We start from the raw sequence: 13,103 nt of genomic DNA, 5'->3' as shown, positions 1-13,103 counted from the left end.
TTTTTTTTTTTTTTTTTTTTTTTGTCCCTGTCTCTTTTCGTACGTCCAATACATCGGACACGATTTTCCTTTCTTCAACTCTCAGCTTCCACTTCTGAATGCATGGGGGGACTTTTGAAAAGAAAAAAAGGGGTTTCTGAACAGTAGACGAGTTCCTCGTTGAAAAAAAAAAAAAAAAAAAAGGAAGGCGGAAAAAAAAATACTGCAGAAGGAGGAAAAAAAAACTGTTGACAGGAAAGGACAAACGGTTTGTGGCATGCAGTCAAATGCATGGACAATCCACGGCCTCTGTTTTTCAGGGGCGCCACACATAGTGAGAGTGAAGCGTCTGAGTGCTGGTGCCTCTCCGTGCATGAAGGCATGACCGAAAGCGAAGAAGCGAACGAAAAGTAAAAAGAGAGAGAGAGAGAAAAAAAAAAGAGAGAGAAAAAAGACTGAGCTCATTGCAGCTGGCCTCCAGTGAAAGTGGATAGTAAGGGCGCGTGAGGAAAATAAGTGGGAAGGAGTCCGGGGTGTGTGCATGTGTGTGTGAAGAGGTGGGAGGGGAGAAAAAGGAGAGCCGGAGAGAGAAAGAGAGAGAAATATCCAAGAGGGAGGGATAGACGAGGAGTGTGTCAGTATGAAGAAGAAAAAGAGAGAGAGAGAGAGAGAGAGAGAGAGAGAGAGAGAGCTGGGGGGTGGGGGGCAGGAAAATTATTATTTTTTTTTTTATCGTTTTGACACTCAAGTAATTCAAATTCTGTGCTTTTTCTCCCCCACTTACATTTCAAAGCTTCTTTTCCCACATGAAGAAAATAGAGAGGAAGAAAGACAAGAATAAAGAAACTGTGTGCTTCATCTGTCCCCCCAGCCGTTCCTTTTCCTGGCTTCCTTTCTGCTCCGGCTCTCCTCTATTCAACCTATTTTCTGCACGTGCACTTGAACTCTAAATCCTGTCTGCTTTCCCCTCCCCTCTCCTCTCGCTCTCTCTCTCTCGCTCTCTCTCTCTCGAACTGCGCATCTGTGCGTCCCTGCCTCGCTCGCCCTTCGTCTCTCCTCGGCAGAGGCTTGAAATAGTGCTAGCAGGCAGGAGAGCGCGAGGGGAGGGAAAAGGAGAGGGCGAGGGGGACAAAAAGGGGAGAGATGTTGGGAAGGGGGGAGGGGAACGAGCTTAGACGGGCTGACACAGAGAGCACAGAGCTGCTGAATGTGTGTGTGTGTGTGTGTGTGTGTGTGTGTGTGTGTGTGTCCTGCATGAGAACATGTCTGCACATTTGTAAACACACATCCACCTACCTTGGATTTAGATGCAGCCGTTCTCGTACCGGTTGGTAATAAGATGTGAGCCTAGACACCAGAAAGAAAATGTGTTACTTTTCCCAGACAAAAAAAAGGGTTCAAATAAGGCTGCAAGTTTTTCTATATTTTCAGCAACTAATAACGTTCATTTTGCACCTAAAACAAACTAAAAACTGGGAAAAAACGTCAGAGAAAAAGCACATACTGGAAAAAAAATTTCTTGTTATTTAAAAAACCCTAACACTTCTATCATCCTTATCACTAAGTAAAAAGAATAAAATAAATCAGATAAAATGATAATTACAGTAACACAACTAATTAAACTATCTTTAGGTACTGCTCTGCCAATTAATAATATGTCAACAAAAATAAAATAAAAAAGCACTTGCAAAACGGTTTAATTAATGCAATTTTCGTGTCTTGTGCACAATTATTTAGTATAGCATGACATGCCAATTTCTTACAATGATTTCTGCAATTATAAAAAACAATAAATTAGAACAAACACTAAATAAATATCCAAACATGAGGGAATCTCAGCCCACAGCAAAAAGGGTAAACAATACTTCTTACTATTCCTGAAATAAGTCCATTTTTTGAGCACCTTTCTTAGGTAAACATCACAAAGTGTTTTCCTATAAGTTGTAATAAAAAAAAATGGCTTTACATGAAATATTTAAATATAAAGTAATAAAACAAACACAAAAAAGCAGCAGTGGAGGCAGAAAGACGTCATTAAAGCCTTATTTAAAAGGTGTTCTGATTAAAAATTTAAGGTATCTTTCTTGTCACCAGCTCCATTTAAAATACAGGAACAAAATAGTTTTTTTTCCTATCCTTGAGAATTGCAGCTACAAACAAAAACAGAACAATGCGATTCAAAGATAGTGCTAAAGTCTTAAAGCATGACTGCTTTCTAAGTAAAAAATAGTAATCATCGCCTAAATTAAGTCTTCATCTATTCTACACATGCTAGTGTCAAGAAATAATACCAAAGAGGAGAAAATCTGAGTTTTTAGTCTGCAGATTTAACTATTTCCTATTCCTCAAAAATACCCTGAAAGCTGTTAATAAACTCAACCTAAATAAATGTGATGAGTTGTATTTTCTTTCTTTCCAAGAATTACAAAAAACAACATATACTTGCATATTTATTACTTTTCATTAATGAGGAAATAAACTACTGTATACTCATAACACAACCACTGTGTCTGCATTAACTCTGGCTCAAACTATTCTAAAAATAAAATGCTTTTTATATAAGTAAAACTAACTGAAACCAATTGTATGTATCCATCTTTTTGTGTGTGTTATACTACATGGTTCCAGCACACTTATTTTACAGTAAATTGCACATAAAGACTTATGAAGCTTACTGGATGGCACATTTTGTTAAAAAATGAAGCCACAGCTCCGTGTTTGGAAGGAGGATTTGTTTGGATTCGAACGATGTTTTGTGTTTGAAATATTGTTCCAAAAAGTTTTCAGTCTGTGAAACAGCCGGAGAGGGAGACGACTCGGTTGTGCTGGCTGCCTGCTCTCGTGTTGGGAACAGGAATTTAGTAAACAACAAATAAGGAGTTTTATATTGTCTTATGATTATTACAGTGTTAAAAATTTTAATGGAAGTGTGATGTTACTGTCTGTTTTGTTGTTTGGCACATAACTGACTGGTATTTTAAGCTGAACAACAGGTCACAGAGAACTGAGCTGAAAACCAGCAGCGTTATTAGATGTTTACTGTAAACACTTTATTCATAAAATATATATTTTATGTTAATCGGCTGGATCAAAACACCCATAATCACAAGTTAATGGTGCTACAGAGGGACACCTTGAACCTTTTTATGATTTTAAAGTTACAAGAAAATCAAGAAAAAGCACCAGACCCTGTTACCACGAGCTTGGAAAAGTCCCAAAAATATTTAACATATTTCCTTTAAATTGGCAGAACATTAGAACGACTAATTAAAGCAAAGCCCCTCTGGTAAGTGCATCAGACTCACTTACCTATTTTTCATGCTACAAAAAGGGAAATTAGGGTTTTTTACTACTGGCAGTAAAGCTTTACAATTCTGACAAACATTGTTATTGGATTTTCAGCAACTTAAATCCAATAAATTGACTATATTCCACTGGCTTCTCAGCTGCATTTGTCTAAGTTAGAAAACATTGCTCCCAGTAACTTGTAATTGACATTTTCAATTTTTTTTCCATTTTACTGTATATATTAAATCACCAGAAACAAAACAAAAAACAATGCACACACTAATCAACTGTAAAAACAAGCTATTAGTTGGAGCTGTAGTTTAAATTCACTAACGTCGTGCTGTCAGAAAAGCTGTTAAATATGGTAAAATGTAAATGTTGTAGTGCTCCTGAAAAGTATTTAAAACCACAGAATGGGTGCAAACATTGTGACCAGTGAACAGATGACTGGATGAAGGACTGCAGTAATGTGAGGATTTAATTTTGTAACTGTTCTGATGTCGAGAATCAAGGCGAAAAGGGCAGAAGAAAACGTTGGTTAGATGGGGATTTCTGCTCTTAAATATCCAGGAGCAACAATGACGAAAACACTGAAGTCGGTGCATATTTCCTTGTTTTTGGAGAGCAGCATTCATTCTGGCAAACAGGGCTTTCTGTTTTATAATTTAAACCACAAAAGATGGTTTCTGATAAAGCCAAACAATAACCAGGGCTGATAATAGTATCATTTATAAAAAAAAAAATAGGTCACCTTGATTTTTAAACTTAAGAACTTGTCTTGTTTTACCAAAACTACATCAGTTTATCAAGCCAGAAGAAGGTGAAGCTCTCTCCAACATACTAAAGCAACTTAAAATGTATTTCTAGGCACCATTTGTCACTTTTAGGTTAAATTTTAAAGAGTTACTGACCTTGTGGAAGTGTCTTTTCTCACTCAGACGGCTTCTCCTCTGCTGCCTTCTGCTCCGCAGTTTTATACAAAGCATTTGGGTCTGTTTGCAAAAAAAAAAAAATGGGCCAAGACGTTCAGTGTCACAACACTGCCCTCTGCTGGGATGCAACCAGAACGCACACCTTTTTCTTTCCTACAAAAAAAAAAGGCTTGTTTAAAAAAAATTTAAACTATGAATTCGACTAAACAATTACAATATAATTGAAGAGGAGTACCTTCATCTGTAATTGAGTTCAAGTGAGAATTTTTAAACAGCAACTTGATGCTGAAGGCAGGGTGAAAACACACCGCTTCATCCTTTTTTAATGACAGTCTCCCTCCATCCTTCATCCTCAGCATCCTTCCTTCAGACGCTCCTCCGTGTTAGCTCCGGCTAACCTGGGTCAAGACTTCCACACATTGCGAGCCTGGCTTTGAAGGACACCTAAAATAAAGTAGGGCACCTAATATTAGTGCGTAATTTTATATAAATATGCATATAAAACGGTCGGAGGCGCGACGCTTTCGCCTGCTGTCAGTTGAAATGATAGTAGCCAGGTTAGCTAAGCTATCTGGCTAATGCTAGCAAAAAAAAAAAAAAAACGAGCTCCAACGTTTCCTGTGGCGCGCGCGCCTCGTTCCAATCGTTAAAGTTTCTCATTAATCGGATGATTTCAGGTGACCTTTGTCTCCAATTTGATTCTCAGATGCCCGGAGTCACGGTGAAAGATGTCAACCAGCAGGAATTTGTCAAGGCTTTATCGGCTTTTCTCAAAAAGTAAGTAAAAGTGTATCCGCGCTGCGCAGACGAGGCTGATTTTCACCTGTCAGTCACAGGCTAACAAGCTAACAGGCTAATGATGCTAATCAACAGGAGCTCAAAGCTAGCTGCAGGTTAGCTGACATGATTAAAACATATAAAAAATAGTTCATTATTAGTAATAGTTTTTAAACTTTAGACCTTAATCCAAAGAAATAGCTGGATCTTGGCTGCTATATTTAAAAGCTATATTAATAAATGTAAAATTTTGTGAGTTTTTCTTTATTTATTTTTTAAGTTTTGGCTCTACACCAGCATTGTATGATTTAAATAAAAAAAAACAGTACATAAATTAATTTACTTTATTTATCTCCAGAGGGAAATTGGGCCGATAGCAGCAGCCAGGTACATAAAGACTCAGCATAAAATCAACTCTGTGATAATAAAATTCAACTTTAAGGTTAGTTGGCTGTGGTGGCCATCTTAATTCAAGTTAATCAGTTAAAGATGGACATCCAGTGATTACTTTCTGTACGTCTCATTAAAATTCATCCAGTGGTTCATGGGATGTTTTGGTAACAAACAGACACAGGCAAAAACATTATTGCACGCTTTCACCTTTCGACATGCTGTGATAATAATAATATCAATACAGAATATTAAGGCTTGGATAAAAAACTGAAGCTATACAAATGGCATGATATAAGAAATGTGCAAATACCAGTACAGAACAAACCCAGTCAGTTCCTCGTCCTGGCTCTGACTCTGTGGGAGTTATTGTTGATGATTACCAGCAGCATTGCCACCGTTCTGTCCCTGACCACCTACTTCAGGGTGTAAGTTGTAAACAGCACCGCTTCATCCAGCTGCAGGCTCATTTGCATATTTAGACTTGTGCACAATGCTCTGAAATGGAAATTACAATAATTTCACTCATGCCTGGGTGATTCTGTGATTTCCTTCCCCACTACTTGACGTAGTTTTATTTAATATTATATATGCAGGCTTTACAAAGCTTGAGTTGTTTTCCTTACGTCTTTTCTGTAGCCACGTTTTTGTGACACTTTTCGCTCAGTGAGAAAAAAAAAATAAATGTCTTGTCTCGTAAACCAGTGATGTGCTCTTTGAATAAAAATGAAGCAGCTTTATGTTCCCTCGAACGTTGAAAATATAATCTGTCGTTGTGCTTAAGTGTCCTTGAAATCATTCATCAGCAGTGAAATATAAAACCACACTCTGTTTTCATTCTAATTCACAAAACAAATGAAGCCTTCTTTTATTTAGTGAGATCATCGGTTTTGCCTTTTTATAAAATGTAAAGAGTGTATGACGATACCTTGACTTGCAGACATTCTTCTTATTATTCCTGTTATTGCAGCATTAAAACATTTAAACTTCCAGGTCTGGCAAACTAAAGGTCCCAGAGTGGGTCGATACTGTGAAGCTTGCCAGGCACAAGGAGTTGGCTCCCTGCGACGACAATTGGTTTTACACCAGAGCAGGTTGGTGACATTACTAATGTTTCCCATAATTCATCAATTCAATCACTCGCAGTTAAAATAGAAGCTAAAAAACACACATTACAGTACCCCTATGGGTTTCCTTCATAGATAATTTTTGATTTAATTTAATTCCAACTCTGTGTTGGTCAATTTCTCAGGAATGTTTAGGATTTATAATCCTACAGAAGTAGTTGGAATATCAAACAGGCCTGTTGACTTACACAACATGTGGAGTGAAAGCACGCAGGGCCTTGTGCTGATATCTTCCAGGACTTATCAGCTAAGACAGAAAAATGTCACACGTGCGATAAGCTGGAATGTTAGCGTTTGTACAGTATCTCTCAGGTGAATAAGTCACGAGTATTTTACATAAATATTGCAACATACAGCATGAAAGTATTTCCTCCGTGGCACCAGCATCTACAGCCCGCCACCTTTACCTGCGAGGAGGTGTGGGCGTGGGCTCCATGATCAAGATCTACGGAGGGCGCCAGCGGAACGGTGTGTGCCCCGCCCACTTCAGCGTGGGCTCCAGGAACGTGGCGCGGAAGGTCCTGCAAGCTCTCGAGGGCCTCAAGATGGTGGAGAAGGATCCAAATGGGTAAGAGATGTGGATTCAGAGGAAGGTGCTTCGCTGAGGTGTTGGTTTTAATGATCGACTGAATATTTGTGATCACAGCGGCCGTCGGCTCACGGCTCAGGGCCAGAGAGACCTGGACCGGATCGCCGGGCAGGTGCGTGTGGCTCTTAAACATAGATTACTGTTTTAATTAATTTATAATGTCATATATTATAATATCAATTGCTTTTCAACTAACAACCATCCCACCAAGTTACTACCAAATGCACAACATACAAAACAGAAGCTAAAATTAGCAAAGCGGTAGCTAAAAGCTAAAATTACCCAAACTGTTGCTGAAAGCTAAAGTTAACAAAATCGTAACTGAAAACTAAAGTTAGTAAAACAGGTAAAAGCAAAAGGTAACAAAAGCTAAAAGTAACCAAACTGTTGCTAAAAGCTAAATTTAACAAATGAAATGAGAAATACTGCAGCCAAAGTCAACAATTTACAAAACCTTAGCCAAAACTTAAAATTTCATAAGAAATGTAGCGAAAAGATAAACTTTGCTAAACGGTGGCTAAAAGCCAAAGTTAACAAAACTAACTGAAAGCTAAGATGAGCAAAACTGCAGCTAAAATATAAAAATAGCAAAATTGTAGCTTTGAGCTAATATTAGAAAAGTTGTAGCTACATTTATTAAAATAATAGCTAATAATAATAAAGCTAAAAGCTAAATTTTGCAAATCTGTGGCTAAAAGCTAAAAAGAGAATGAGGCAAAAATAAACCAAATAACCTGAAGTCATTTTCAGAAAACGTTTATTGAGGGAATCTTAATTCATTTCTATGGAAAGCATTTTAGTAATAAAAGTCAGCATTCTGTTTCAGACACAACCAACTGTTTTGATATATTAATAGTTAAAATAACACAAAGATCTTAATAAGGAGGTAGTTCGGAAAATGTGCAGGAAGAACTATAAACAGGAAAAGAAAAGTGTGAATATTGAATCAATTAACAGAGAATTTACAGAATTATCTTTGGGAAATTTTGATATGTTGAGCCGTTCAAATAATCACCACTGGAACCCTTAAAATACTTTATTTTGTCATTAAAACACTTACCACGTGTTTGTTTTTAAAATGTAAAACAATCATAAAGAGCTGAAAGTCTCTACAGATGTGTACCTGCAGCTGGAGCGCTTCCTCCTGTTTTCTGTATCATTTGTTTTCACCAAGCCTGTAAAGTATTGTGTGATGCCTGTTTTTGCGTAGCGGTCTTGTGTATTTATTGCCTTCCTGTTATGTTATGGCTGCATTACTGTTTTTTTTTTTTTCATTCTCTTTTCTCCCATGTGTTCAGGTTGCCTCAGCAAACAAGAAACAGCGAAGTCTACAAAGCGCCATCTAAGGAAAGCATGAGCACACAGACCAGCGAAATGCATTTGTCTTTTACGGCTTATTTACTCGAGTTTGCTTGCCGCCCGCAACACTTCAGCTCCCACAGTAAACAGGGAAACAAAAGGCATTTCGTAGATATGCATGAGTCCATGGTACAGTGCGGTGCAAATGAAATATATTGATTCTTTTGCACCAGTTTTTGGCCTTAATAAGAATACATGACGAGCAAAAATGAGCATGTTAATGTGAAACTGTGAAGACTGCAGAAAAAAAACCAAAAACAAAGCTGATGCATCCAAGCAGGTGTTTTTATTCATTTCCATTGTCGTGTTCGCAGAGTATTTTATATTTTTGTTAATTGAATGTGTAAGAATAAAACAGTAGCACACCGCGTGTTCCAGCTAAACTTTGGGGTTATAGTACCAGTTTTACATGTGGGCGGAGAAACGCCTGCAGGTGTTCAGTTGCTGGACATGACGGACCTGATCCAGCTGTTGTAGCGGCACACGCGGGCGTAGACGCTAGGGTGTCCCTGCATGGCACAGTCGTAACCCCAGGACACGACTCCCTGCAGCTGACCGCTGCACACCAGAGGACCGCCGGAGTCGCCCTGCGCGCACACAGAGCAGTTTAAAGGGGTGCTTTCAGCTGATCTACGCTCTGTCACTGCTGGTGATTCATTTCTGCAGAGGTGGAATGTGTGAACGTTGAACATCAACCTTGTTCCAGCCAAGAAAAAAAACTAATTTACAGTGAGCGTAAAATACATTGATGAAAAAATACTCTACAAGTATTCTCTTTAACTAAAATACTACCAAATGCACTTGAATATTATTTGCACACACTGTGCAGTCAGTTCAGTTTAATTACTCTGACAGAGAGATGATTAGTTCCATCAAAACACAATCAGCCACAACATTATGACCACATGCCTGATGCTGAACACCTGAGTGTTCAGGAGGACGACCCTTTGAGTCAATCTGTTTATTATCCCTTCGTTTTCTTTACCCGCTTCTCCTTTCTGGGTTGCAGGGAGCTGGTGTCTGCCTCCAGCAGTCTCTGTGCAAGAGGTGGGGGACACTGGACAGGTCACAAGTCCATCACAGGGACACATAGAGACAAACAACCATTCACACTCACTCACATCTAGGGACAATTTTAGAATTACCAGTTAACCTAACATGCATGTTTTTAGTGTGTGGGAGGTAAACCGGAGTAAACACACATAAGGACAGGGAGAACATGTAAACTCCACCCAGAAAGGCCTCAGGCCGGGAAGCAATCCTGCAACCTTCTTGCTGGGAGGCAACAGCTCTAACCACTGCTCCACCGTGCCACCCTTAATTTATTATGGGTGGCATGGTGATTGCTTATCATGCTTGCTTCTCACGGCTCTTATTGATGGTTAGCCTGTAAAAAAGTTTAAATTAATTGCAAATAAATGCAACAATGCGAGCTTTCTTAGCCAAACATTTTGTAACAGAATGAGCAATGTTACTACCTGTCAGTGGTCGTAATGTTGTGGCTTATCAGAGTTCATGATGAGTTAGAATGTCAGAATATAGATGAAGCTGATTTAAAACACACAAATACTTCACACGGCGTGTTACAGTGAACTTACAGCCTAATTATTCACCACTCGTGGGAATGTTGAAGCACTCGGCGTGTTGCTGTGTTTGCTCACCTGGCAGCTGCTGGCGCCTCCTTGCATGAATCCCGAGCACACCATGTTCTCGGTGAAGAGGTGGGGGTAGGCGTTCCTGCAGATCCTGTCATCGATGATCGGCTGCCTCAGACACTGGAGCCTGTCGGGGTAGTTGCCTGGGGAGGGCATATCAGAGCACCGATGGGTGAATAATTCTCCAGTCTTTAACACAAACAAATGATCTAATATCGTATAAACACGACGTGTGATTTAGAGATGAAGATTAAAACTGTAGATCTTAGCTTTCTGTCACAAAACAGGAATAGATTTAGGTTTTGAAAGTGTTACAGAAATGAGTGATAGGGAACAGTTTCTCTTTATTAATATTTTTTTTTGTCATTTCTTAGTCTGGAGAACTGCTGAAAAAGCTGCAACAATTTGGACAAACTATGGAGAAACCTGACTGAATCTTACTGGACCATCCTCTCTGGATCATAAGGCCTATTTTACAGTAAAGATGACACATTTCTGTCCGTGGTGGGATCATTTCTGTTGCTCTTCGTGACCCCAGACTCTCTTAACCTCTCCACTCACTTCCGTTGGCGGACGTGTTGCCCCACCCGGACACCAGGCAGTTCTCGTCGGCCACGGGGCAGCGGGAGGGCAGGGACACGGTCTGGACGTAGCTGTTGAGGGTGGCGGGGCGGCTCAGCTTGATCAGCATGATGTCGTTGTCCAGGTTGTAGCTGTTGTACTGCGGATGCCTGATCAGCTTGGCGGCGTTGATCCACTGCTCGGTGCCTTCGTTCACGGCGATGTTGTGCTCGCCAAGACGCACCTGGAGGTAGCTGGCAAAGGAAAATAATGACAGCTTAAACACCACACGTCCTTATTCCATTATTCACCTCCTGACTTATCCCCATATGCATGTTCTTTTGTTGTGTTAGCAAAATATCTCATGAACCACTGGATGGATTTTAATGGAACTCAGAAAGTAATTTTTTGACCGTATCAAACCCAAAAATGACTATAGGTCAGTTAGTTTTTAAAATATTAAGCTGAAATTTGGTGTGGTAGTAGCTGAGAGTCATCCTCAACACAGACTCGGAGCACTAGACGTTGAGCATCATCTTTTTGCTGAAAACTTTGGCATTAACTGTTAGAGTCAACGCTGAACCCCTAGTCTGAATTTAGTGAAACAACTGATTAGCATTTGGAGTTAGCCCAGTTCAAGATGGCCGACACAGCTAATTGACCTTAGCTGACTTAACTCAGTTAAGTTTAGATCTTGGGCTATAATTTGGTGACTAGATGAGATCACGTATAACATCATTATCAAGGTTTTTGACAAAAACGGCTGTAACTCCATCCCTTTTCAGCACAAGATGAGCTTAGTTTACAACTCTGGTGTTAATTCAAGAATTAATTCTTTTTTTTTTTTTCATCCAGCCCTGGTGCTCAGCCTTGCTTTACTCTTCAGTGATTATCATCCAGTGCAACCAACACATGGGTTGGTTGAAGTCTGTCCTCTTGCACTTACGAGTTGTAGCAGTGAGCAGCAGAAATCACCCACAGGCTGGAGATGAGAGATCCACCACAGAAGTGGTATCCAGCATTCAGGGACACCTGGTAGGGAACAGAGTTTCTGGGACACTCGTATCCTCCAACGACCTTCTCATCCTCGGCTGCAACAACTGCCAGAGCAAGTGGTTTAATGTGCGTAAGAAGGATGAAACAAACAAAAAAAGGCCAAAGAAGAGCAGTCTCAGTGAAAATAAGCACTCTAATGTACGTCATGAAAAGTTAAAAAATCAGTTTGTTTCTTACACGCTGCTCCAAGCAGAACCAGGAACACCAGGGCCTTCATGTTGACGTCTGTCTGAATGTGACTTCGGCTCAGACCGGAGGTCTTTTTAAACTCCCGTCCTGCCGTTTACAGTTCATACTTCTCACAGCCCAGGAGGCAAAAAATAAACAAAAACGGATGGGAATGAGCCACATGGCTGAAGGTAACAGAGAGACCTTGACTGATGTTGAAAACGAGACAAGCTGCCACTTTGAGCGAAATTTTCCTGATTTGTTACGTAATCAGGAGTTACACTGAAGTCGGTCTCAGCAAGAAGCAAATTAAAGATTTAGGCTCAGAAAACACGACAGAGTTGGAGTTTTGGTATAAATCAGATGTTTCGTGCTGTTTGAACATTTGCTTTAACATCATAAGTACAGATGTTACTGGTCTCAACTCAGCAGCAGGAACATTTAACGTGATTCCCAGGAAACCATCTGAAACCTGATAAGATAACCTCTTATTCCAGACCCTTTAAGTGGTCTGTGGAAAGGTCATAAACAATTAATATCTCACCTGTTGCAGGTAGCTGTTAGAAGGACTTCGGTTTGGAGAAATAAGAGTCCAGTTCGTATAAATGTTGCTGCATTTTCTGTCTTGCTGCTGAAGAACTGGGTTTAACATGTCAGCAGATCTTTTATCTAATTGACTTTTTCCCTAACTGGGGGGACGACAGGCGTGGAGGAGAGGCGGCGTCTTTTACAGCAGAGCTATGCTGTTCTAAAACATGCAGAATGAGGTTCGGCATCGTTCTGCTGACATAAGCAAATTCTTCCTCTTGAAAAAAAAAGTGTGGGCCGTTTTAAAATCAGAGGTTTGGGAAAGTTTGGCAGAGTTATGAACGCTGAATCAGACTGTTCACTGACAGAGATTATTTCTAATCCGATCAGCGCCAAAGATAAAGACGATTAAAGCCCAGGTTTTTGTTTACTTTATATAACACACACTGTTGTGAGATAAATGGTGATTTTGTTTTTTCAGGCGTTTAATCATCGAGCCAGAAGAAGGAGAGATAAGTTCAAGCTTTATATGGTTCTAAATGTTTATCATCAGTTTGCACACTTAATTAGAAAAAAGACAAACTGTGAAACATTGAAACTCTTTTATGTTGACCTAATAATGAAAACTAATATATAGTTTTTTTTGCAGTTCTAATTTTTCATTCTAATTCTTTGCACTAGTTTTATGTCAAAT

At 39.6% G+C, this 13,103-nt stretch overlaps 2 protein-coding genes and 1 long non-coding RNA gene across 5 annotated transcripts in view; 1 reads left to right on the top strand and 2 right to left on the bottom strand.

Moving 5' to 3' along the window:
* LOC108240275 overlaps positions 1-4,536 on the bottom strand; it is a 27,225-nt gene extending 22,689 nt beyond the window's left edge. The window contains exons 1-3 of one of the 2 annotated variants that reach the window (XR_005233180.1): positions 4,435-4,536; positions 4,179-4,352; positions 1,276-1,326 (exon numbers count right to left, since the gene is read on the bottom strand). This is a non-coding gene — a long non-coding RNA (uncharacterized LOC108240275). Of the gene's footprint in view, positions 1-1,275; positions 1,327-4,178 lie in introns of both variants that reach the window. The other variant, XR_005233179.1, reaches the window with a different exon arrangement.
* Positions 4,519-8,809, top strand: LOC108240267 (40S ribosomal protein S19). 2 transcript variants are annotated; one of them, XM_017423630.3, is made up of 6 exons: positions 4,519-4,653; positions 4,906-4,976; positions 6,360-6,460; positions 6,878-7,061; positions 7,140-7,194; positions 8,381-8,809. In XM_017423630.3, the coding sequence occupies exons 2-6, from the start codon at positions 4,906-4,908 to the stop codon at positions 8,426-8,428; spliced, it is 459 nt and encodes a 152-aa protein (XP_017279119.1). In that variant the 5' UTR covers positions 4,519-4,653; the 3' UTR covers positions 8,429-8,809. The 2 variants fall into 2 exon arrangements, with proteins under 2 accessions (XP_017279119.1, XP_024862484.1); XM_025006716.2 differs by lacking the exon at positions 4,519-4,653 and having other exon boundaries at positions 4,827-4,976.
* Positions 8,709-12,008, bottom strand: LOC108240262 (trypsin-3-like). The gene is made up of 5 exons (XM_017423617.3): positions 11,891-12,008; positions 11,604-11,757; positions 10,658-10,911; positions 10,103-10,239; positions 8,709-9,028 (listed from the first exon to the last, which is right to left on the bottom strand). The coding sequence occupies exons 1-5, from the start codon at positions 11,928-11,930 to the stop codon at positions 8,879-8,881; spliced, it is 735 nt and encodes a 244-aa protein (XP_017279106.1). The 5' UTR covers positions 11,931-12,008; the 3' UTR covers positions 8,709-8,878.
* Between the last annotated feature and the right edge of the window lie 1,095 nt (positions 12,009-13,103).

This window comes from Kryptolebias marmoratus, linkage group LG5 (genome assembly GCF_001649575.2).
Source record: "Kryptolebias marmoratus isolate JLee-2015 linkage group LG5, ASM164957v2, whole genome shotgun sequence".
NCBI lineage: Eukaryota > Metazoa > Chordata > Actinopteri > Cyprinodontiformes > Rivulidae > Kryptolebias > Kryptolebias marmoratus.
This window is presented reverse-complemented; position numbering and strand designations above follow the sequence as displayed.